At 49.0% G+C, this 24,815-nt stretch overlaps 1 protein-coding gene across 2 annotated transcripts in view; it reads left to right on the top strand.

Moving 5' to 3' along the window:
* The window catches only part of HGD (homogentisate 1,2-dioxygenase), a 36,968-nt gene extending 14,937 nt beyond the window's left edge, over positions 1-22,031 (top strand). For both annotated transcript variants that reach the window (XM_065676121.1, XM_065676122.1), the window contains 13 exons: positions 2,099-2,170; positions 4,602-4,690; positions 6,410-6,515; positions 10,353-10,412; positions 11,262-11,353; positions 11,855-11,889; positions 13,085-13,164; positions 13,294-13,393; positions 15,875-15,999; positions 16,572-16,676; positions 17,824-17,950; positions 21,051-21,232; positions 21,723-22,031. In XM_065676121.1, the coding sequence (XP_065532193.1) occupies positions 2,099-2,170; positions 4,602-4,690; positions 6,410-6,515; positions 10,353-10,412; positions 11,262-11,353; positions 11,855-11,889; positions 13,085-13,164; positions 13,294-13,393; positions 15,875-15,999; positions 16,572-16,676; positions 17,824-17,950; positions 21,051-21,232; positions 21,723-21,854 (1,305 nt within the window). In that variant the 3' untranslated portion in view covers positions 21,855-22,031. The remainder of the gene's footprint in view (positions 1-2,098; positions 2,171-4,601; positions 4,691-6,409; positions 6,516-10,352; positions 10,413-11,261; positions 11,354-11,854; positions 11,890-13,084; positions 13,165-13,293; positions 13,394-15,874; positions 16,000-16,571; positions 16,677-17,823; positions 17,951-21,050; positions 21,233-21,722) is intronic.
* Positions 22,032-24,815: the final 2,784 nt, after the last annotated feature.

The raw sequence follows: 24,815 nt of genomic DNA, 5'->3' as shown, positions 1-24,815 counted from the left end.
GACTGGGGGATGTGAATAGGGAGGTCAGCTCTGCAGGGCACCTGCTCTCGAGCCTGAGGATGGATTTCTCACAGCAAAATCCCTGTGCTGCCGAGGAGCCACGCTGGTTACTGGGTACACAACCCAGTGAAGAACCGCACACCCTCCCCTCCCAGCTCTCCACCAGCTTTAAGTCCAGCATTTTCCAGGTGATGCTCACAAAGGAGCCTGTGTGTTGCATTAACCCTCTCCTTGCTGCTCTAATGGCAGAGCCTGCAGGGCCTTGCGGGCTGTCCCTCAATACAATCACCATGCCCTCCCTCCTCCTCCTCTTTTTTCAGCAAGGCAAATGCTCCCACCACCTTTACTTTGTTGGATGCAGTGCAGAGGTCTCAGTTAATCCTGGAACTGCTGCAGTCCCATCAGATATTGCTGCATTTCCGTTTAAAAAAGGGGAGGGAAAAAAAAAAGCTAAAAAAAAATGCTCCAGTACAATACATTTGCCAAGGCTGCTTAGGTGACCTGCTGCTTTGCATATCAATATGCTTCTTGCAGAGCCCACTGGAGAGCAGAGTCCTGCCTATGTCCATTTGTTTGTAAGAAGGAGAGAAATATGCTCCCTGAACCAATGGAAATGGAGATGTTTTCAGGTCCAGGCTGAGCAGGGCTTCCAGCCAGCCTGCCTTCTCCTGGGCATGGGCTGGAAAGTGCCTGAGGAAAGCACAGGGTTTCTCCAGAGGTTTCAGGTTTGCTCTGCACAGGGTGGTTTCTAGGAGGACTGCAAATTGCACAAGGCTGAGAGACCCTGGAGGGAGTAATCCAGGTGCTATCACAATGTAATGAACCCAGTATAGGGGCTTTGTCACCCCATCTCCCCTCCCGGGCTGTCACTCTGCATCTGCAGCTGATTCAGGGTTTCTCAGTGCTGAAGCTGCTGAGGTGCAGCAGCATCGCAGTGCCGCAGCCACTCCATCACACAGAGCGTGTGTGTCAGCGAGGGCTGGGATGCCAGGGCTTTGCCATCCCAGTGCCGCTGTGTGAAGGCAGACCCACAGCCTGGCTGCTCTTGCAGCTCATAGTGAGGAGCAGTTATTTACATTGAGCTGGACCACTGACCACTGCCAAAACATCTCTGCATGCACGCACAGTTCAACAGAGTTGCTTCATGCCTTTCTATAGTGTCTGAGGGGACTGTGTTTACATTTCTGTCAGGGCAAAGCTAAGGTCTCTGCTGTATCTGCTTCCCTGTGTACCTCAGGTGTATTATGGGTCTTTTCTCAGTGCTGCAGAACTGGGAGCCACATCCTCCATGGTCCTGTGGCTTTTAGCCACACTCGACCACGGCAACTGTAGCAGGGGAGGCATGGGAGGGCATGCAGGTCTGTTCCATCCGTGGGTCTCTCAGAATACATCACCTAGAAAACCAGATTAGCACCTGGTAATGGATTAATTCTTGCTTAGCACCATGGTGAACAGTTCATACCCAACTGGGCAATACTTGTTTAGGGCAAACCAGTGATACAGTTCAAGTCTCAGCTGAGTTTCCCTTCCTTCCTCATCCCAACTGTCCTGACTTCTTTATTAGTGGTCATGGGGATGTACTGCAAGAATCCAACAACCAAACAGGTCCCAGTTTCAATCCCTGAGCATCTGAGGACTCAGTGCATGAATTTGCAAGTCAGTCTGCAGATTTGGGAACATCCATGATTCAGGCAAAGTCAGATTTAGCTTGGATGCTGCTAGCACGCCTCCATAGTGTTGGTTTTGGTGTTGCAGTTCTTCCTATACCTCACCCTGTTGTTCTTGAGTCTGACTGTAATGTGATATTTGGCTTATTTCTCAAGTGCCTTCATGCTGCAGAGCGTGGTCAAAATAGACATGCAGATTTAGCAGGAGATCAAATCCTGACTGTGCTTCTCACTCCACCACGTGGTAAGCTCATGAAGCAAACCCACGAGCCATGAAATGGGTCTGGAGCAATATGCAAGTAGAATCACTTGAGAAAGTCTTAATGCACACAAAGAGCCTGGAAAATGCCTGGGGAAGCGATGGATGGTTGTTTGGAGAGGGGTTGCTTGTGTTCTCAAAGCGCTGACGAGCTGTGTGCTTTATTTTACAGTACATGTCAGGATTTGGAAATGAGCATGTTTCTGAGGATCCACGCTGTCCAGGAGCTCTACCGGAGGGACAGGTACTGAGGGGTTTTAAAGTGCTTTATGAGAATGACATGGAACTGAGTGAAAATCTGTTCCCTGGGCATCTTTGCGTCTTAACATGTTTCCTTTCTTTCTGCTACCCCAAAGTCTCCAGGAACCTTCTTCATTATGGAATAATAAGATGATGGCAAAGATCAGAATTAAAGGTTCCCATTCATCCGTTCTATTTCTAAAAGTTACTCATGAGCTTCCAAGCCTCACCTTGGGGGTTAAGACTTGCCTCAACTGCCTCAACAGCAGGTTTCTTTCCAAAAGGAGCCTGCAACACAAGTGGCTCGGCCACACCGAGAGGAAGCCATTGGCTCTGGAAAAGACTGGAGCAAAAGGATGAAGGCTGGCAGAGAGACACGCTCCTGCAGCAGAGGCAGCTGTAGGACCTAGGTTCAATGGAACTGGCTTATGAGCCTTTGGCAGGAGAGCAGCTTCTTTGTAGGGAGGGGACATCAATGCCTATAGCAATAAACATTCATTCTTAAAAGAAACTTCTGAACATGGTGAAAATAACTTACATGGGGTTGTTCTGTTTTAAAGAGAGGAATCACAGCCAATGTGATGCCACCCAATCTGCAGAGGCAAGAACAATGAAACCCTGAAGAATGAAAGCTCTCTCATCTCCTTTGCGCTGGTCTCCTTTACACCAGCACACATTGTGAAGCTGACTGTGCCCTCCCTTGCATCTCCTGCAATCCCCTGGACTTGAGTGGCAGCATTTTATGCTCAGTCAGTGACATCCCTTAATGCTCCTCTTTACCCTCTGTGCAGAGAGACCAGTGGAATTAAGGTCAAATGGGGAGCTGCACCCCTCACGAATTATCCAGATCCCCCCAGTTCTGATGTTTTACACACCATGTGCCAGTGGGCGTAGTGACACACAACACAAGGACACATTAAATATGTATGTATGTCCTCTAGGTCTGCACTGCAGCCTGCAGCGTGCCCACAAGAAAGGCAAACCACTGTGCTGGATCAGATGGATGGCTCAGCAGTGCAGCGGCTCGTTTCTGAGACAGGCTGTAGCAGATGGGGGGAGAAAAAAGTGAGAAAGAAGCACCTCAAATGTGGGAGATCAATAGCAGTGGCTGCTGCTCGGAACAGGCCGTGGGCTGTGGTGGATGTGATGGCCCAGAGCAGCAGGAGGAGGTGCTCTGGCCTCTGTGCCAGAAGAGTGAATAGAACAACCTGAAAAGGAGTTACAACAAAAAGCATCTCCAGTCCCAGGGGTGGATCCTTTCTCCTCTGCAGTGTTTGTAGGACTGGCATCTGCAGTAGTGCTGCCTAAGATCAAATATACAAGGGCTATTGATCCCCCTGCTTCACTGTATACCCATGCCAGCAAGATGGACTTTGAGGGCTGCAAGCTACATGGGTTATGAGAGCCTTACCTCTTCCTTCTGCTCACCGGTCAGGGCAGTGTGGATGGCGGCATTCCCTTAGGATAGCTGATCCCCACAGCAACAGCAGGATGACAGGATGCTAAACTAGACCTTGCAGGGGGCACTCAGGACAGCGAATGGGGTATGACTGTCCCACCGGGGTACTTCCTGCAGTTCTTGGATGCCTTTGCTTCTTGCTGATCTCAAACAAATAGATGCTGGCCTACTTAGATCAAAATACTTGGTTTCTGTTCTCTGTAAAGGAGGAATCTGTCCTTCAGTTACGAACACACAAGGGCTGCTAAACTTGTGCTGGTCGTACCCACGGCTGTGCAAAGGGGAAAGTGCCCACTTTGTACTCCAGTGCAGAAGCCCTGTGGGAAAGCAAAGGCTCCCACGAAGGTCACTCCTGCTCTGGAGCAGCAAATGGCACTGCCAGGAGGACGCAGCACACCACCGAAATGCCTTCTGTGGGCACCCATTTCCCTGGGAAGAGGGAAGCGGGAGAGGGAGGTGTTTAGTGCACAGGAAAGGAGAAACAAAGGTACAGCTGCTGCATGTCTTTATCAGCCCTTTGGAAAGCCAGCCAGACATGATCCTATGGGTCAACCCCTCTGAGCACTTGGGTCTCAAAAACATTTGTGCATAACAACAGTCTGCTTTGCAGTCTGTAAGTGTTGGGAATTATCCCCTTTTCCCTGGCTTTCTGATTACCAACCCTATGAGCACCAGCCCTTGCAGCTTGCTCTAGCAGCAGGTGTATTGCTCAATGCCTGTGCCAACTCCTTAGGGCACCTGTGTGTCCTCTTGCTTGTGGGAATTGGATGTGGGGTCTGTCTGGCACCCATGGGGCACCCGGCCTCATAGGAGCAGGAAGACACAACTACCAGGGCTGATGCATAGATTCAGGAGCATGGCTCATCCTATGGGATCAGGGCGCTGGGCGCCTGCCACGGTGCTCTTCCATTGGCTCCAGAGCTAAATCCCTTGCTGCTCCTTCTCACTCCTTGTTTTCCCTTCTGCTTCCATTCAGAATAACCCGCAGGTCTGCCCGTACGGCCTGTATGCGGAGCAGCTCTCGGGCTCTGCCTTCACCTGCCCCCGGCCCACCAACAAGAGAAGGTACCGTGACCCCCAGCCACGGGTGGGTGATGTGGGGTGCTGGGGTGAGCATCGGGGAGCCATGGGGGGCTGCAGTTCTGCCACCAGCGAGCCAGGCAGGTGAAGAGCCTCCTCTGTGCATGGGGAGAGTGGCAAAGGCAGAAACCCACTGGGGAGGGAGAGGAGCAGCTATGGGAGGGTGATGGGTTATGACAATGCTGAGCAAGGGGGGATTGGGATGGGAAAGGAAGTGGTTTTATGAGCGAGGCAAAGAAGGGGAGGGGATGTTTACGGGGACCAGACGGTCCTGAGTGGGGTGTGAGTGCTGTGCAAAAAAACCTCAGGGTCTCAGCCCTGATGCTGCGGGGAATATATCACCTCTGTGGCTAGCACTGGTACACACCTAATGGAGAGTGTCAAAACCAAGCCTCTGAGCAGGACTTGTTCCTCCTCCTAGAGGATGCTCCTACACACTAGGGCTGATGAGGCGCTAGCTCAGGCTGTACCTTGGGTTGGGTCTGACCAGGGCCTCAGACCAGTGCCAGGCACCCAGCATACTGCTTACCACCCTATGTTCCCAGTGATTCTAGGGCCAGCTTGTTCCAGCCGGCAGCAAACGTCCCAGAGCTCTGTCCTGGTCATCATGTTCTGTACCCTGGTCATCATGCTCTGGCCATGACCAGATTGCAGAGGAGGGGTTTCTCATTTTGCTTCTCCTGCAGCAGCTTTTCCCTCTCTTCCGTTGTTGGTTCGAATGAAAGGCAAATGCATCATCTGAGCTGCCAGCAGAGCTCTGCTCTCCAGGCTGGTGCCAGCTTGTGGTGTGCGTGGGAAAGGGATGAATCATTGTTTGCTGCATGAAGATGTCCTTGATGGAAATTTTCCAGCTCTCAAGGGAGAGCTCCCTCCTCCCTTCTCCCACCTACCCAAACTGCAGCCACCTCTGGTAACACATCAAAGGCGCTGGCAGCCCTGCCTAGCTCAGGTTTGCCTGATTACCTTACCTCTACTGTCCTGCCTAACTAAAAGCTCAGCTTCAGGCTTGGCTGCACCTGTGCATGGTATGCAGGGGCTGCAGCCATGGATACAGGAGGCAGCAAGGGAGGAGAGTGATGGTCCAGGCAGTGCTGGAGGCATGGGGGACCTCCTACAGCAGTAGGAAGCATGATCCCACATAAAACTGATCTTCACTGCATGGGCTTGCTGGTGGTGCTAAGGGCATGGCCAGCCAGGCATAGGATGTTACTTTCAGTAACCCATCCAAATTCAGGCACTGGCTGTGAACTTCTGTCTCCTGAAGGCTCCTCTGCACTTCCAGTTAGACAGTGTGCTCATCCCTGTCTTGTCTGAGCTGCTTTGTAGCTGTGTTTAAATAGGCTTTTTTTACACCTCAGAAATCGCTGTATTTCAGCCACAGATAAAGCTGTATCTTTTATATATATATATATACACACACATATGTATGTGTTTATGAATGTAAACATATGTAATTATATGTAAACACACATATAGTCATTTACGTACATATAACAGCATATACTTGTATGTAGAGCCTATAATAAAAAGCCACCCCTCTGAAGTCTCTGGCGATGAGCTGGTATTTGATATTTACTACACCTTTTGGTTCAGTTGCTACCAATGTAAATGTTATCCATGCCTTTAGGAGCTCAATCAGCCAACAACCACCCACAGGGTCTAACCTCTTCCCCAGGATAATCCAGGTCTTTTCCTTCTTTGTAGCTGGCTGTATCGGATCCTACCTTCAGTCTGCCACAAACCCTTCGAGCCTCTCGAGGAGGGACACTTGACACACAACTGGGATGAAGTTGAGCCTGACCCCAACCAGGTAACGGTGCTGGAAAGACCCCTGGTCCTGCCAGGGACAGTCAAATATTAAGCTAACAAGGGGTACAAAGGCACTGAGCTGCAAGAGGTCTGAGGAGAAACCTAGGGAGCTGGAGGTCCAGCCAGCACAGGACCTGGGTCCCGACTGCCACCTGCCCCTCACCTATGGGTCATACAAGGATGGATAGTCCTCAATGCGATGCTTGTTGCTTCCCAGCCTGATGGATGGTTGTGCTGCTCCCCAGCAGTGTCACAAGGTTTGACCTGTGCTATCTAGCATCTCCCCTGGGGGCTCCTGTTGGCTGCCTCTCAGCCTGCTCTTTCCTTTTCAGTGTCCCCCATCAGAGGCTGATGGTGCTCCAGCCCGGCAGGCAGAGCAGCAGCGTGTCTCTGCCATCCATCTCCTCCTTCCCTGCTCTTTTGGAGAGGCTGCTGGCTGCCAGCCCATTTCTCTCTGCAGCCCTCGTGGGAAATCAGGATTCATTCTGGAGAGTCTCACAGAGACATGGCATTTGTCTTCCTCTGTTACAGCCTTGCCATCATCTTTAATCATGATTTCTTCCCTGCCAGCCCCAGAACTTTCGGCTTTGCTGGTCTGACTCTCCTCCTGCCATTCTCTCAACATCTCTGAGCCTCCTCTCGTGGTCACTGGTTTTTATCCCTCTCAGTTTTGCCCTTTGATGCATAATCATTAGCTATTTTCCAGCCTCCCAGCAGCCTTGCCATTTGTCTAAATACTTTCCCAGCTCTGCTGGAATATGTTTTCCAGCCACTAACCAAGGAGGTGAGATAGGCTTGTATTTACATGCCTTTGGTGCTCCCTCCCAGATGAAGCACCAATGATTTCTGTTACCACCTCGTCCATCCCAGATGCCCTCATCTTTCACAGCCCTCATCTACAATTACGGTTATGTATAGTTGCAGTAATTCCAAGATACCTAGCTCCCTTGTAAGCTCAAGCCACTTACATTTAGTACATCTTTTACTTAGGGGAACGGCAACAAAGCTCCTGCCCCCTCTCTCACTGATTTCAATGGCAATCATCAAACCCAGAGGGGTTATTTCCTAGCAGTAAGTGGGAGTCAATTTCCTGCTTTCCTTCTCATCCTCTCTGAGAAAGAGCCAGAGACTGGGTTCAGTCTGTTGGACAAGATGGACTCTTTCCTGTGGTGCTTTGTGTTTCACCCAGCCCAGTTGAGGAGCTTTCCCGATCATCATCCGTCTAAAAGGACAGCCATATGGAGGTACCTTATGCAAAGCCCATTGAAGTCAATGGGAAAAAAAAAACCCTCTAACACTGCCTGAAGACAATGGCAGAATTATAAAAGGCACAGGGGACAAAAGAGAAAAGGAGGTGAAGGTGCTGAAAAAATATGGGGTGGCAACCGTGCAAGAAATGGTGGAAGAGAGGCAAGCTCTCATGACTGGAACAGAGGCGACCGAGGGAAGCTGTGATTGAGAGGCAGGGAGGAAATGAATAGCCATACCAAATGCCACGTTTAAAAAATCAAATGCATCAACTGTGGCTCTTCTGGCCAGAGGATGCAGTGATTGAACAAACCTCTGGGACATAAGGAACCTGTTGTGTAATAGTAAGCAGAGTGGTGCTCTCACCAGTCTCTTGCATCACACAGGGGGGAAAGAACACCAAGAGCTTCCCCATTTTAAGCACCTGGCACTGGCTGGGGCTGCCTGTCTTGGACTTCCAGCTCAGGGCACTTGTTCTGTTCTTGCATTGCTGAAACCCGGATGCATCAGAAACATGCGGGATGATGGGCATGCAGGGGCAGGTAGTGGCTTTGCAGTTTACAAGCATTTTGAAGGGTAGGGGCCAGACACATTTTCAGTTGCAACCAATGAGCTGAATGACAAACTGATTTCCTGCACTCCTTATCCCACACGAATGACAACTGTGGAGGTGTCCACAGGGACCAAAGTGAAAATGAAGCTGTAATGCAGGAGCCGCAGTATACTTATAACTTTTATCTGCAGACTTATTGACATCTTCTGTATTCCTCAGTGAGAAAAGTTTCTTCTCTTTCGATAGTCTTTATACCTGACATCTATTTCTCTTCTTTTGCCCATTCTCCCTTCCTTTCTCTCCCCCCAGCCTTCAGGGTCTTCTCTCTTTGTCCCTCCACATCCTTTCTGTCAGTATTTCGCAATGGTTTCTGCCAGCTGGGTCCCAATTCCCAATCCTGAAGTCTCCTCCAAACACTCTTTAGGGGAACAGCTCACATCAAGATACCACCGCTGGCCTTCAGAGCTGCCACAAAGTGAATGGGAGCCGGGGAAGGTCCCACTGCTGTGAACGGAGCAAGCTCTAGAGCACCTTTTGGCCATGCTTTGCATTGGCTCTGGTTTATGTCTGGAAGATTGTCATGGAAACCAAGGGGAAACATGCTTTAAAGTCCAAAAGCAAAGCCCATGTTCAGCACAATCTCACTGGCTCCTCTGTGAGCGTTTGGTGTCTCCATCCAGAATATGCAGCTTCTCCAGCTGCTTCTTTCCCTCTGCTCAGCACCCAGCAGTGTGACCCTGAGCAGGACCCAGCATGGAGCCACCCAGGTCTCCCCGGGGAGGAAAACGTGCCTTGCCTGGCAGTGAATGGGATGAGGGGAGGAAGAGACAGGGGATGGATCCAACCCAGATGACCCAAGGCTGTGGTGGCGGGATGCCCTTGGGAAGCAGATGGCTTCAGAAAGCAGAGTAGAGAGGGCCAAGCAGTAGGGCCAGGCCTGGGGTGCAGCTGATGCATTAGAGATGAGCCCTTGCTTCGCTCAGCTTTGCTGGCAGTTGCACTCACTGGACACAGTTGCCTGCTTCCTCTTGAGGCTGGCCCTCCAGAAGAGCCTGAATTTCAATTTGAGTTTGGAAACCTTCATGAGGCTTGGGGGAATTCAGTATCTTTGGAATCCCTTTCAAATTTAGCTCAAACTTCACATAGTTCACATATTGTGGGAGCGGCAGGCACAGACACAGGGTCCCATGGGCTTGGTTTTCTAACGGCAACAGCCCAAAAACACATTAAGAACCATTAGGTCAGGTAAATTAAAGCAAGAAAATGTTCTCCTGGATGCGCAGAGTCACAGGTACTTCCATCTGGGATCAAGAACCTTGATTCGGGGGTATATCTGGAACTGGCCACATCAACATCCTTCTAATTTGGGGTGTTTGGGTTGGTGTGCATTGAGCTCACACCCCCAGCAAGGGTCTTTCAGCTGCAGCATCTTGTTCCCAAGAGTTGCAAAGACCCTTAATACGATCCTGAGCTTAACATGATAAATCCTTTTGACTCCTCCGGCACCTTCTGCCTGAGGATCTTGACAGGCTTTGCAAGAAATAATTAGTGCTGCTCACAGCTCCCACTCAGCAGGTAGAGATATTTCTGCTTCGGATGTGGGGAAAATGAGGTGGAGCAAACAGGAATGTTCTGCTCGGGTCATGGAGGGAGCGAATCACTCAGCACACAGTGGAGCACAGGACCGTAACAATTTGGCTGTGGAAAGCTGGCTCATCTGAATTTCTTTGCTCTCAGTGGTGGTGTTGGTAATAGAGGAAGAGACAGGTTTAAAATAGGGTTTTCTTTTTAACCTTGGCACTACACAGGCCTGCCAATTATTTTACAAGATGATGATTAAAAAGGAAGAAAAGCTCCATAAGCCAAAAGAAACCTGTGAACCAAATGAAGCAAGGCAAAGAGGAAAGACAAAGCTACCTCGGCTCGCAGAGGGCAGGGAAGCAGGGGGAGGACGGGGTTCTGCTTCCTTGTGAATTGCCACCATTTGCATTATAACCACTGGCATCGCTTTCTTGCTTTTTATTTGCTTCAATCTAGCTCCGATGGAAACCTTTTGAGATCCCAAAAGCCCCTCAGAATAAGCTGGACTTTGTGAGCGTAAGTTCAGGGGGATAGGGCATGCGGGGATCCTCCAGCCTTGCTGCCTTGGGTGGTTGTGGGGCACATGGGATGCTTAGCACTGGGCTAACAGCACTGGTTTTGATACCACTGGGCTTGCAGAGGATCCATGGCAGGGGAAAGGATCCCAGGTTCCTTCCAGCTGGCAATGGACTTGATTTTCTTCATTGCCTTTCCAGGAACTCTCAATTAAAAAAGCCCCAACCCCAGCTCTCCCTAGTCCCTGAGCTGGGACACACCAGCTTCCACGGATTTTTAAGAAACACTTAATATAAAATCACAGAATCATGAATGATTTGGGTTGGAAAGGACCTTAAGATCATCCAGTTCCAACCCCCTGTCATGGGCAGGGGCACCTTCCATTAGACCAGGTTGCTTCAAGCCCCGTCCAGCCTTGCCTTGAACACTGCCAGGGATGGGGCAGCCACAGCTTTCCTGGGCACCCTGTGCCAGCGCCTCAGCACCTTCATAGTAAAGAACTTACTCCCTATATCCAACCTGAACTTCCCCTGTTTCAGTTTGAACCCATCACCCTTGTCCTATCACTACAGTCCCTGATGAAGAGTCCCTCTCCAGCATCCTTGTAGCCTCCTTCAGACACTGGAAGCTGCTCTGAGGTTTCCATGCAGCTTCTCTTCTCCAGGCTGAGCAGCCCCAGTTTGTCTCTGTATGTGAAGTGCAAAACCAACATGTTTGGCAGAGGCCATACATGGAAAGGCTGGTAGTGCAGGGAGAGGAGGAGAGTCACAGCAAGGGATGAGGGGAGGAAAAGGGGCTGCCCCTGCCCTGCTGCCTGTGCTCACTCCTGATGGTTGTGTTTGCCCATAGGGACTGCACACCCTGTGTGGTGCCGGCGAGCCCAGAGGACGCAATGGCATCGCCATCCATATCTTCGTCTGCAACACCTCTATGCTCAACAGGTCAGTGCCTGCTATACTGGAGGGTGCTGTGCTGGAGTCCAGCTGCTCCCAGCATCGCTGTCTCTATGTCCCTGTGCTCCTGTGCGCACAGGGAAGGTGTTCATGGTGGCCACAGCAGGTTCTGCTCCATTGCCAAGCACTGGGGGAGTGGGTGAGGAGCCACCAAGGGAAGAAAGGAGATGGGCATGGGAATGCAGCGAGAGGGGATATATTCCATCCAGGTGCTCTCATCCCAGAGCTGCTCCTCAGAGGTCAACATGACTCAGAGGCCTCTGGCGGGCATTGCAGCGGCTCATGCAGGAAGTCAGCCGGGCACATTAAACCTCCCTCCTCTGCACTGGCCAGTATATTGCATTCACTGACCTGCAGATAGCATTTCTGGAGCCGAAGGGAGATCTCTGCCATGTCAGTATTCCAGCCCAGAAATCCCCAGCTGTGGTCATGGTGTGAGCAAGTGCCTGGGGCTTACAGCACCTTGACCTTCCTGTTCTTCCTTTTTAGATGCCTTTATAATTCGGATGGTGACTTCCTGATTGGTGAGTGACTGCTTTGGCTTTTCCTTTCCCCCACAAGGGCTTACCTGGGTTGCCACTTGTCTGGCATTTTGTTCTTCCAGAGCCCTGGGCCCTACAGCCACTGTTTGGAGGAGGGAGTTGGCTTTACCCCCATGCCATCCACATTGGGTGGTCTGGCACCAGCTGGGCTGTTGGGCAGGTTGCACCACTCCTGCTCAGCTCACAGAGCACATCTCTGTGCCAGACCCCAACTTTGGCTCTGAGCAGTGACCCAGCTTTATTAGTGTGGTGCTCGGAGGTCACTTCCCAGTGCTTCCCAGGCTGGTATGAAGCACACCACCGGTGGAGGCTTTCTGGAAAACATCAGCCTCAGGATTTCTGAACAGCTGATAGCTAGATGCCTTCATTGCTTCAGTCCAACAGTATCTGGCACGGCAGCTTAGCTCCCATGCTCTGCTAGCCTCAGGCAACCAGACTGCAACAGTGAGTGCTGAGCTTGGCACATGAGGTGCATACCTGCTGAAAAACATTCTGAGCAGTATCACAGAAGTCTGATATGTGCTTGTATCTTTCTTGACCAAGGGACAGAAATGCCTTCAGGTCACCAACGGAAACATTTCTCCCATCAAATAGCTATTAAATTGTTCTCACTCACCTCCCTCACTACCGTGAAGTAAAGGTGCCAGGGCAGGGTTTGTAAATCTGCTAGTTTTCCAGCTCAAAATGTGAGCTCTCCTGCACCAGGACAGTCACAGAAAAGAATGCAGATATTAGAGAAACATTCCTTCTACCCTCAGGAAACAGGGAGAATTGGTTATTCTCAGGCATCTCACACTGCTACAGTCATGACAAGGATGGGTACCTGCACTGTTTTGAATAAGGATCATGAGACAGACAGGTATGGCCCCAAATGCATCAAAGACCATTTATTTGGACTGTGGCACAAACACTATGTAAAGAGACCACGAACTAATGGATGGTCCAACCTCACACAGGTATCTGCTGTTACGTAGGGACCATGGAGCTGGTTTCAAGGCTCTCCCTCCAGCGCAGGCACCTCTGTTGCAAGGCTCTGCAAGGGAGAGGAAGCCTCTCTTCACAGCAGGACCAGAAAGAGCCCATTGCTCTTCCATTCAGCCTGCGTGCTCTGGAGGGGCAGAGAAGATGGCAATCACCATGTTGCTTTAGCTCCTCTGCCTGCATTTTGTTTCCACAGTGCCCCAGCAAGGGAAATTGTTCATCACAACCGAGTTTGGGAAGATGCTAGTGGAGCCCAACGAAATCTGTGTCATCCAGGTAAGGGCTGACTGCACCTCGCCTATGGCTTGGAGCCCGATGCTGGAGCGAGCCAGCTCCTGCATTCAGCTTTCATGGTTTGTCAGCAAAGTCCTGGGAGGATCCTAGTTATCTTCCTTTATTTTCCAGCAAGGAATGCGTTTCAGTGTGGAGGTTTTTGGAGAGACCAGAGGCTACATCCTGGAGGTGTATGGAGCACACTTTGAGCTGCCTGACCTGGGACCCATTGGTAACAATCTCCAGTCACAGCTGCAGTGAATTTCATAGGGACAGGCATGAAATGCAAGCCCAGATCTGTCCTTTTATATCCTATGAAATGCATCCTCCCATGCACATGCTGCTTCACAAAGATGCTTTCCACCCATCAGAGCAAGAATCCCCTTCCAAAACATGTGACAGCCCAGTTGTCTCAAGATTCCCCTGTCACTGAAGGGATCACTTCTCTCCCACCCCTTTTTCCACTTTCTCTCTTCCCTTCTAGTCTGCAAGTCCCCATTTGCTAGCTCTGAACCTGTTCCTACCAAAAGAAACTTAAAGGCTATCATCACTGATGTCTCTCACTTACAGATGTGGCATAAACTGGGATGATAGCAGAAAATTTACTTGGTAAAAGGAAAGACAGATTACAAAGGCAACAGATATCCTTAAAGCCCAGTTTTAGATGTAATCACATGGGTTTTTTTTCCCCCATCCCTGTTAACGGAGACACCTTTGAGCTCAGGAGCCTAGAGCACATTAGTGTCAGAAGCTGTTCCCCTTGGAGAACTAGAAATCAATAACATGAGCTGCACAGCACTCGGATCAGCAACACGTTCACATCTCCATGTTGTGCTGCCAGGGTGGATCTGTGTTCACTGAGCACAGGTCTAGCTCTCATAAATCACAGCTCCTTTGGGCCAGCTGCCTCCTGCTCTGTGCAATGTCACAGACCGCAGAGGCACAGCCTCTTGCTGCAGTGAAGATACCACGAGGGTGCTTGGCATCGAAGCCCCACCATCCCCGCTGTGATTCCTGGAGCTGCTCAGCTCAGCTTATTTCGCCTTCCTTATCAATTATCTCAAGGAAGGGAAGTGAAACTCCCCTTGTAAGAGGTAAAATAACTACAAAACAGGTACCAATAGCTCTCCGCTTTCAGGGCAGTGTTCTGGGATCAGGTGGTTTTCATTTTCGGCTGGGTTATTTCTTTTCCCCAGCAGACTAGGCTTGTTTTATAGCTCCCAGTGAGATCTAAAAGACTGGCCATGCTTGAAGTAAACGACCTAGGTATTATCAGTCAGTAACAAGCTTGGCATGGCCCATCTGCATTCAGCGCACCTTTGCAAACATCTCATGGCCATAGAGAAACTGAAGCCGGTCATTCTTGCAGTGGGGAACTGACCTGATTTGCAGCTGTTTGTTAGGATTTCTCCCATCTCTCCCGTATGACATGCTGGGCACATCTCTTTCCACAAGGAGCCTACAATGATTTTTTAGCAGCTTTTCTTTCAGCTAGATAAGATTACCTGCCTTTACCCACTTCCTACACTCTGTGCCTGCTTCACTTGATTATTGATACCGCTGCCCCAGCCTGTTTGTAACAAGCTTTCCCATTAGCTAGTTTTCCAGACACTATTGGACTTTAGGGATTTGGGGGTTTAGTATTGTTTTGATTTCCAGAAGGCAGGAATCTATTCTAAAGTTTACTTTCTGGAGAAAAGAAAATGAATAGAACTTGCCTGTAAACCTTTTCAGGAGGTGGTAATTATAAGAGCTCCTCTTCTCACCACCTACCCACCTTCCCCTCAGAGACCAAGATCCTTTGTATTTCAGTCTTACTTTATTCTAACTTCACTTTTCACTTGGAAACTGACAGCTGGAGAAAAGCACTGGCTGTTAAACCTTAGCAGCAGGTAGTAATGTCTGCATTTTTATCCAAGAAATTCAAAACCACTTTGTAACAATAATACTAATGAGATGAAGAAGAACACTTCAGCACCCGTATAGTGCTTTGCACTCTGAAAACGCTCTCCTCACACTAACCAACCCTTCAGTGTGCCCAGAGTTTGTAGGTATACCACTAGCCCTTATATTATTACTATTTCTGCAAGCATTCAGAAACGTATTCGCCCCGCATGACATGACATATAAATTCTGCATGGCTAAAGGTTCAACAAGAAGGATGTCCAGGAACAGAGAGCAATTCACCTTCCATTTTTTGTAACAGAAACTTAGGATGGTTTGGGTTGGAAAGGACCTTAATGCTCATCCAGCTCCAACTCCCCCTGCCACGGGTAGGGACACCTTCCACTAGAGCAGGTTGCTCCAAGCCTCGTCCAACCTGGCCTTGAGCACTGCCAGGGATGAGGCAGCCACAGCTTCTCTGGGCACCCTGTGCCAGAGCCTCAGCACCCTCACAGGGAAGAATTGCTTAATTTTTGCTTAACTCCTAGTTGTCACATGCCTTTAATTGAGGATGACATACTAATCTTGTTCAGAAGGCAACTGTCTTCATCACATAAGGGAAGCATGGACCTAAATACTGGGATGTATTACAGTTACAGTTCTACAGGAGCAGAAGAAGTACATGACTATTTCAGGTTTCCTTGTGGACCAAGCAGCAGCAAGGTCATTCATGATGCAAAGGGCACCCACAAAGCCAGGGAGTTGCACCAGCCTCTCACTTTGCTAGCAGTTTACCCAAAGAGCTTTGGCATCTCTCTCTCTTTCGCAGGAGCCAATGGCTTGGCCAACCCTCGTGACTTCTTGGTGCCCGTTGCATGGTACGAGGACCGCCAAGTGCCGGGGGGCTACACGGTGATCAGCAAGTACCAGGGCAAGCTGTTTGCAGCCCAGCAGGTGAGGATGCACCAGGGGAACAGGTAACACTGCAGTGCAGCGACTGCCAGTGCGTGGCCTGGGTTATTCAGCTTGGTACCCTGCACATAGTCTCAGGAGGTCCTGCAAGGTTCAGTGGAGCAGGATTTCACCTGATGGACCTTGGTTTGCTGGGACAAACATCTTCCCAGTTGAGGCGCCTGAGTCTGGAAAAAAAAAGTGTTTGTAATGGTTTTGGCTCACTGTTTCCATACTGTTTACAGTGACAGGGTAGGAGAGAGGAGCTGGGGCTGCTGTGACAAGCCAGGATTTCCTTATCAGAGAGCCAGTGTTGCAGCTGGACTTGTTCAAGTACTGCCTGTGCATTCAAAAGCTCTTAGAAAGCAAGCCCCAGCAGGAGGGCTGAGGTTCACCAAGTGGAAATTGTGAGGAAAACCACATCCCTGCAGTGCTGGGCTGTGCCTAAAGGGCTTCATGCTCCAGGCTGATCATGTATATCTCCCCAGCACTAATTGGCAAAGAGCAGTGCCCTGCATACGTGCAGCAAGTTGGAAGGCTGTGTATGGTAACCCTTTGTCTTTTTGCTTTGGTAGGATTTCTCCCCCTTCAATGTTGTAGCCTGGCACGGGAACTACACACCATACAAATACCATCTGGAAAAATTCATGGTCATTAACTCTGTTGCTTTTGACCATGCGGTAAGTTCTGGAGGTGGGCAAGGCAAAGCGATGCTTTGTGGATACTGTACCAGGCAAACACCTCCTGAGCGCCGACGGCTCAGTGCCTGTTAAAGTGCTCTAAGAAACCCAGGGAAATCTCTTCTACTGCTTTCCCTGAGCCCAAACCAAGCTCTTGCAGAGAAAAACAACCTCCTTTGTGGCACAAAGACATAACTGGAGGTTGGTCAGCTTCTTAAGCAGCTTTATTGCAGCTTAGCGTAGAATTCCTGTGCCTGGGAGGAGGGCTGAGTACTGAAGCCAACACACACTGTGCAATCAACAAAAAGACTTCTGCTTCATGTGCTTGCCTTGATTTATTTCTGGCAATGGCACAGACTTCTTGCCCTGGTTCCTCTGAGCCCAGCACTGAAATTCATTGGAGGAGCTGGCAGCTTTCACTGCAACCATTTCTGGGTCTTACAGAAAATAACTAAAGCCAAAACTAATGTGAGCAGCTCTTCTAAAAAGGAAACCAGCCCAGTGGGAGAGGTGCCTGCAGCGATGCCATCTCTTGGCACTGCTTCTGTAAGTGGGTGTGCAAGGAGACTGGAGCAATTCTAGTGAGAAAACCAATGGAAAGTATTGTATAAACTCCAGGAGAACCTGATGGTTTGGGGATCAAAGCCCAGAACTTCACTTTACTGGACTAGAGACTTCAGAAATCTTTGAAGCAAGGCCCAATTTCTCATCAAATTTCTTCTCCCTGCTTGTAAATTAATGGGGTTTGTGGCTAAAGATGTTCCTGTCCTCTGGAACCAGCTAAGGAAGAGGTGCAATTTCATGGTAGCAGGAGTGCTGAAGGCCGCTCCTGGAATTACAGCACCCGTCTTGCAGGGCTGTCCCTCCCCTACATCTGTGTCGCTGGCTCCAAGGGCGTTATGGCCAGGGTGGGGAAGGCTCTCCAAAGCTGCTCAAAGGAAGAACCATCCAGTCCCATCCCCCATTTTCAGAATGGGATCAAAATGCTGGGTGCTATCACAAATCCCACCCACACCACCATCTGTAGGTTGTAAGAAGTGTTTAGGCAAGGGAGAAGCTGTATTAAGCAGGCTCTGCTGGCTGGGTGACCTGAGCAGACAGCTCGGAGCCCTGCTCTGTTTCATGCTTTTTGCCTTGCTTTTTTCAGGATCCTTCTATCTTCACTGTCCTGACAGCCAAGTCGACCCGTCTTGGAGTGGCACTCGCTGACTTTGTCATATTCCCCCCGCGATGGGGGGTAGCTAACAACACCTTCCGGCCGCCGTACTACCACCGTACGTCTGCTCTTTGTTGGTTGTGCTTGCCTATAGGACTGCAGAGACAGAAACAAGCCTTCACTGATTTGAGAGCATGCGCAGGGAACAAGCAGTCTGATTCGTTGCCCTTGGCACCATTAGAGTCAGCTTCTAGGAGTCAGCCACTCCTCCCTGGAAAATGAACAAACCCAAAGATGTTCCTATTTAGAGCATCTTAGGAAAACTCAGAGGAGACAGGCTGGTTGTGTCTGCATAGATAGATGCATGTGTACTCAAGGGGCTCCCATGGAGGCTGGGTGCGGATTGAACTTGGCATTGCACAAATTCATCAGCAACTGTCCTGTCATCCAGCCATGAATTACTTAATCTCATTAGAGTACAGAGATAAAGAACAGGAGAAAGGGGAATATGCTGTCACAAATGGTGAGAAGCACAGAGGGATTTAGAGCTGCCCAAGCCCACATATAGGGTGAGATCAGAATTACAGCAAAGGAGTGAATAGGCTCTCCTGAGCCCTTCTTCACGACCTGCACAGTGATAAAGGTACCTCTGGCATTTAAGAAGCCAGAGATCAGGAACTGGGCTCCTTCTCAGGCAGAAAGGTGGTTGATGTTTTGGGGATTTGGTTGCCATCACCAAAGCTGTTTCTTTTTGGTGGCAGTTTTTGGTTCCATTTTGGCAGAGCATGGCCACTTGTTGCATTGAATGGATAGCAGAAATCCAGTTCTGCACAAAAGGACTGCCCTTCAGGGTGGCGATGAGGCACCCTGCTCTGTGAGACTGAGGGGGAAAGCTCACCCATCCTGCATCCATTCTGTCTGCCCCATCTCAGAAGCTATCAAGGTCACACTATGGTCACTTTGAAGTGCTGAGGGGCTTTCTGCACACTAACTAAGCACAGTTTAATAGCCAGCTTCTCCTGCTACTTAGATATATTTCCACGCATCTTGGGGGCTGGCAGAATTAGTGTCACTTGCAAGCATAGCAGGCAGCTGTGCAACCATCGGAGTAAATCTCACAGGCAAAGTCTTGCCTCATCATTCTGCTTTCATTCGCAGTAATGACCGTGACATGGAAACATGTCTCCCGACATGCTGGGATAGTGCAAAGTCACTTTTATTAGACCCTCGGAGGTGAGACATGCTGCCTGTTAATCAGGATTAAGTTGCTGCTTATTGGCAGAGCTTTGCTAACCTTCCATGGATGCATTGTGAGCCGTAACAACCATGAAGTTGTTCAACCTTGCTTTGTCTTTGGTAAAAGACAGATGAATTAAGTCTCATTCTCTTCTCCATGTTGCGACCTAAGAGTACCCGTGCAGAAAGCTACCACAGCTGCTCACTTGACCGCACTACCTCAACCATAGGCTTGAGCACTAAATTAATGATGGGCAGGTTGGTTGTCTGCTCTATCCCAGCCATGCAGCAGCAAAGCTTAAGTGGGTAAGGCAGACATCAGTCTGCTAACAGTCAACAGTCAGACAACAGTCAATTATCAAGACACTGCACGTGTTTGTTCCCTCTAAAATTAGTGCTGCGATGAAAATCTGGTACCATTAAGAGAGGCAGAACAAGACAGAGCAGCTCATTTTCTGTCTTGCATTACCTTTGCCCCAAGTGTAAATATGGCAATGGTGGGCCAAATATATTCCCCCCAGACACTGCAACAATTTCTCATGCAAAGGTGGTGCAGCTCATAACTACTGACTTCTCTTGGTCACCTTTCTACCTCCTTGGAAGCTGTGAGGTACTCCTAGGGGCTTAGGATCACACATTGAAAAATTATGCGGTTTTTATCCCGTGGGCATGTATTGCATCTGTGTCTGCAAGAATACTTGTGCGATTCTCTCAAGGCTAGACCTAATATCTAATGGCCACTAAGGGATTCTAATGTCACAACATCCTGCTTGTAGTAGACAAGGTGATTTCACCGATAGGGAAAGGAGCACACCTAAGTTGTTGGGGGTCATGTAGGAATGAACAAGACACTCAGCTCATCTCTGAAGTCCCAGCCTCGTTTCCTACCCACCTGCCCATGCTTTCTAAGTGATGTTATGAGTCCTGTCACAGAAGCATTGGCAATTCAGGTCTTGGGGCCTACACAGCAGCCTGAATGCCAAGCATTAATGAAAAGCCTGTAACAAGCCAGTCTTAATGAGACACTGACAACTTGGGATGAAAATTAATGAATGTTTGCATACATATGCAGGCCAATTCTGCTTTGAGCTAAATTAGTTTTGTTGTTAAACATTTCAGACCTGGATTGTATTTAACAAAGCAACTAGTGGTTAAAAAGAGCTAGAGATAACATAGCTACAGAAGCATGTCCTGGTTTTGCAAAAACTGACCACTAAGCAGAATGCTGCCGTATTGTTTAGTCACATCAGGTCTACTAAAGGTGAAAAGCAGTTGGGATGGCAGTTGTTACAGTATTTCACATACAGGGAATATAACTCAGTACTGAATTATTAGATATAGCCATTGTCACCTAAGTTAGTGGTTTCAGAGGGTCTACTTAAAGTATTCTTCCTCAGGGAAGGACAGCATTTGGCTCCTTGTCTCTGGGCATACAGTGTCTCTTGAGAAACAGATAACATGAAACAAAAGCATAAGGCACTGAAGGGGTTGGCTGGACTAGAGGGGGTAAAAGAGTATAAAACAAAATGATTCCATGCTTATATCCTGCAACCCGGCTCTCTTGCCAGACTGTTGGCCCTGCAGTTTGTGCCTGTAACACAGGGATGATTGTACAGACCTTCGTTTGCAGCGCTTTAAGATCTCTAATTCAAGTCTCTAAATACCAGGTTACACCGGGCAGCCCGTATGCAGGTGTAGTACTTACATAGCTTGAGGTGGTAGGGAAAGTACAAGAGTACCATCAAGGAACCTTCATTAGGCAGCTGTGTTTCTGAATCCAGATAATTAAGAGTGGAATAAAACCTGTACAGCTTTACAAGCATTGCCTGTAGGATCCCAGATGTCCTCTCATGTGGTACCCTGCTTAAGAACCTCCATTCTACCCAGCCCAGCTTAGCTTGTGGGTTTTAAAGAGCTCACAGCCCAGCTGTGATGCCTCCCAGACACGTTGTGTTGCAACCTCTTCTCTCTGCCTCCTGCAGGGAACTGCATGAGTGAGTTCATGGGGCTCATCAAAGGCCACTACGAAGCAAAGGAGGAAGGTTTCCAGCCTGGAGGGGCCAGCTTGCACAGCATGATGACTCCTCACGGGCCAGATGCTGAGTGTTTTGAGAAGGCGAGCAAAGCCAAGCTGGAGCCTGAGAGGGTTGCAGAAGGGACCATGGTAAGGAGCCAGTGGAGCTAGTATGATTTTGAGTACAGCATGGCAAGTACTTGGACAAAACTGCTGCAGCATTCAGCTCCCAGGAGCTCCCTCGGAGACATGGGATGGCAGCAGCTTTGCCCATCTGCCCACATATATTGTTTGTTGCCTAAGCAGGAAGCTGGGAATTCTCATGCTGCTTAAGTTTTGTCTTAGGCTATGGACAAAGAAGTGAAACCCCTGACTGTCCTCCTTTCTCCACCCCCTAAAAACCTAATGATGATGATCAACAGACCTTGAAATAGGGCTTTTGGAACAACCTGGCTTTCCTGGGCATGAGGGGAGTCCAAAGTCACTCCTGGGATCTGGTTAATACCGGCATTGCAATGCCAGCTCCAAACAGCTTTCTCTCCCTGGGCTGAATCAAGCTATTTGTGGTAGAGCAAAGCCACCCTGCCTGGATTTAAACTCCCGCTCCCTTGGCCTAACCTACCTTCCCTCTTCCCAACAGGCCTTCATGTTTGAATCATCCCTAAGCCTTGCCATCACCAAATGGGGCCTCCAGACTTCCAAACGCCTAGATAAAAACTACTACAAGTGCTGGGAACCTCTGAAAAGCCATTTTAACTCTAAGTGCAAGTAAAGAGAAATATTTGTTGCTTGCAATATGTGAGTGAAGGCAGAGAAATCCAGCATACCTATGTGGGGTGGCATGGTTGACTCCGGCACAGAATGGCATTTCCAGCAGCCACTGAACCACGAAAATGATGATCCCTATTTAACTTGGGAAGTGCAATAAAAAACGCACCGTTATTCTTAACTTTCAAGTATCCCATTAAAGCTTTCCTGGTGAACACGCTGAAGCTGCAGCACTTGCACAGCTCTCACCACATGCAGTTGGTGTGAATGCTGTACCTTGTGTGGACACGAGGAGACAGCCAGCCCCGTCCACAGGGCCTCCTGAAAATATGATGTGTGTTCCACAGGGAGCAGCTAGGGATCTGCAAAGCATTTTATGCTGTCTGTAGGAGAGAGCTTTACAGAGCTGAAGGCCCTACCATACCTAAGCCTCCTATTACAGCAGGCCACTTCAACCTGCTGATCTGTGGAGAGCTGCCAAGGGAAGACTTTGATTGTCAGAAAAGTAGACTGCAAATTAGAAAAGGTGGGAGAATCCAAAACACTTCACTGCTGAGGGAAAGTTTCCTTTCCAATCCCACGCTCCAGCCATCCTTCAACATTGACTTGTTTGTCAGTACTTGTCAAGTATCTCTCCCTACTCAAAGTGCTGATTTGCAGCACAGCAAATGTGAAAGGGCTTGTCTGGCCAGTCCAGCCATTTGTTCCTGGCACCTTGAAGAAAGCCCAAGTGCAGACAACATCATGAAGGACCTCAACATTCACCGGAGTATGCAAGCCTTACCCCCAGGTGGCAAGTTCCACAGGGTCAATGCAGAAAGTGAAGCCCCAAGTACAGTGGGAACCAGGAGCACGGCCCAGGCACCCCAAACCTCACACCTACACTTTAGCACATACCCATGTAAAGAGTTAATAAGCTTGGTGCCACCAGAATCTATGTTTCTTACTTCCCAAGACAAACAATGCTCAGTTTCCCAAAAGAGAAAGAAATGCAGAGCTGCAACTCCTAACTTCAGTTATACCCATCATCAGTTTTGGATCTGCACCAGATCCTTGGGGGGGGGGGTGGGGGGGGTGGTGGTGTATCAGCTTTGAGCAAAGTATTATAATATAAAATCTGCAGGGAGATGTTTACTCTAAAATAGGCAGCTCAGAAAAGAACATCCAGAAGAATCAATTTGCTGGAGAAGTTGATCTAATCAGACTGATCCAGGGCTAAATGAGGTCTGAATATTTCACATGCAGTGGGGTAAAGCTTGTTTCTTGTTTGGGACCTAAATTATCATCCAGTGACCTGCAGGCTCGAGTTTCTCTTGCTATGCGCTCATCACTGAAGCAGACACGGTTGGTAACACATCAAGTCAAGGGTAAAATTCCACGAGGCACATTCACTCTCCTGTCTTCACCCTACATTTCTGAAGGGAAACTCCCCTCTCCTTCCTCTACACACTCTGCACCACTGCCTCAACCAACCCCACCTCCAGTAGCATCACACATTTGTTCCTTGCAAGAAAAGCAGCTTGGAGAGTTCTGCAAAGAACAAGAGAGAAAAGTAGGGCAGCCTTTCCCCAAGCACCACACTCAAATCTGCAGGGACATAGCATCAGACACTTGCGATGGCAAAGGGAAGGGCTGTGGCAGGTGCCACAAGCATCAATCCGAGGCTGGCCTAAATGACTAGAGGCACTGCACTCATCTATAACCCATCCTGAACCATTTGCTCAGCTGGCCTGAAACAAATACAGCTGCGAGGGAGAGTTTACATGTGTGGCAACTCAAGTTCCAATTAGCTGAGGAAATGGGTCCTGGGAGATCAAATTATTTTGTGGCAGCAGGAAGATAGTTAATTTAGCATGCTCAGACAAGCAATTATTTCTTTCCCTAAATGCCGCTTTCTCCATGCACTGATGCCTCTCCGCACTGACCCACAGCGGAAACTTGTAATATCATTTGTGACAGTCTTTTAGAAGCTGTTCTGCAGAGAGAACAATCTGGGTTTGCTTTAGTTAAGTGAGCAGAAGAAAAAGCCACTAGGACAGATATAAGAGGGCTGCTGGGAGCACACATGGGACTGCAAAAGCAGGCCATGGCCTTGTACAGCTGCTGCAACACCTTAGTCCCAAGCTCCTCACAGTCTTGAGCATCTGATGTGCCAGACAGGAAAGGGAAGAGCTACAGCAGGAAACAAAGAAACAAAACCTCCTTTTTTTACTGTGAGGGTAACCAAGCACCAGCACAGGCTGCACAGAAAGGTTGCATACTTTCCACCCTTGGAGATACTCAAAAGCCATTTGCACACGGTCCTGGGCAACCTGCTTTAGGGGTCTCTGGTTAAGCAGGGTGTTGGACCAGGTAACGCCCAAAAAGTCCCTTCCCATCTCAAGCATTTTGTGGTTACATGAAAAAACTCATCAACACATTCTGATGGAGAGGGACTGCGAACAGCCAGTTATCAACATCTTAATCATACAGCAAAGGGACGTGGTAGAGCTGCTTTTGCTGACTTCACACAGGCTGCTTTCCCAGCAGACAGAGGGAAGGTTTCAACTTTTGCATCAGACTGAGATCTTGGCATTGACCTCAACATCAGAGAAGAAACCTGTGCAATGTCTGATGAAGGCTGGTTGGTTGGATCCTTGATGGCACCTACAGGCCACGTGAAAAGTCTGGATTAAAAATCTTTTCCTTGCAGTACTTTGACAGTAACAATTCCAAAGCCCCTTGTACCAGTTGACTTAGGCAGAAACAACTTGTGTTCTTATAAAAAGAAGCAGAGGAGGCACCTTTGTGGGCACAAGGTTTAGCTATGCTTGTGTTTTTTAATCATGGCCCATTTTCAGGGATGAAATGGAATTCTTCTGTAGTGAATCAGTGTCAAAAATAAAAATCCTTATCATTACTTGTCTCCCACTCACAGGAATGACAGTGGAAATGCCAGTCACCTAGAGCATGACATCATCCAGCT

Source organism: Lathamus discolor, chromosome 4 (genome assembly GCF_037157495.1).
Source record: "Lathamus discolor isolate bLatDis1 chromosome 4, bLatDis1.hap1, whole genome shotgun sequence".
Taxonomy (NCBI): domain Eukaryota; kingdom Metazoa; phylum Chordata; class Aves; order Psittaciformes; family Psittacidae; genus Lathamus; species Lathamus discolor.
This window is presented reverse-complemented; position numbering and strand designations above follow the sequence as displayed.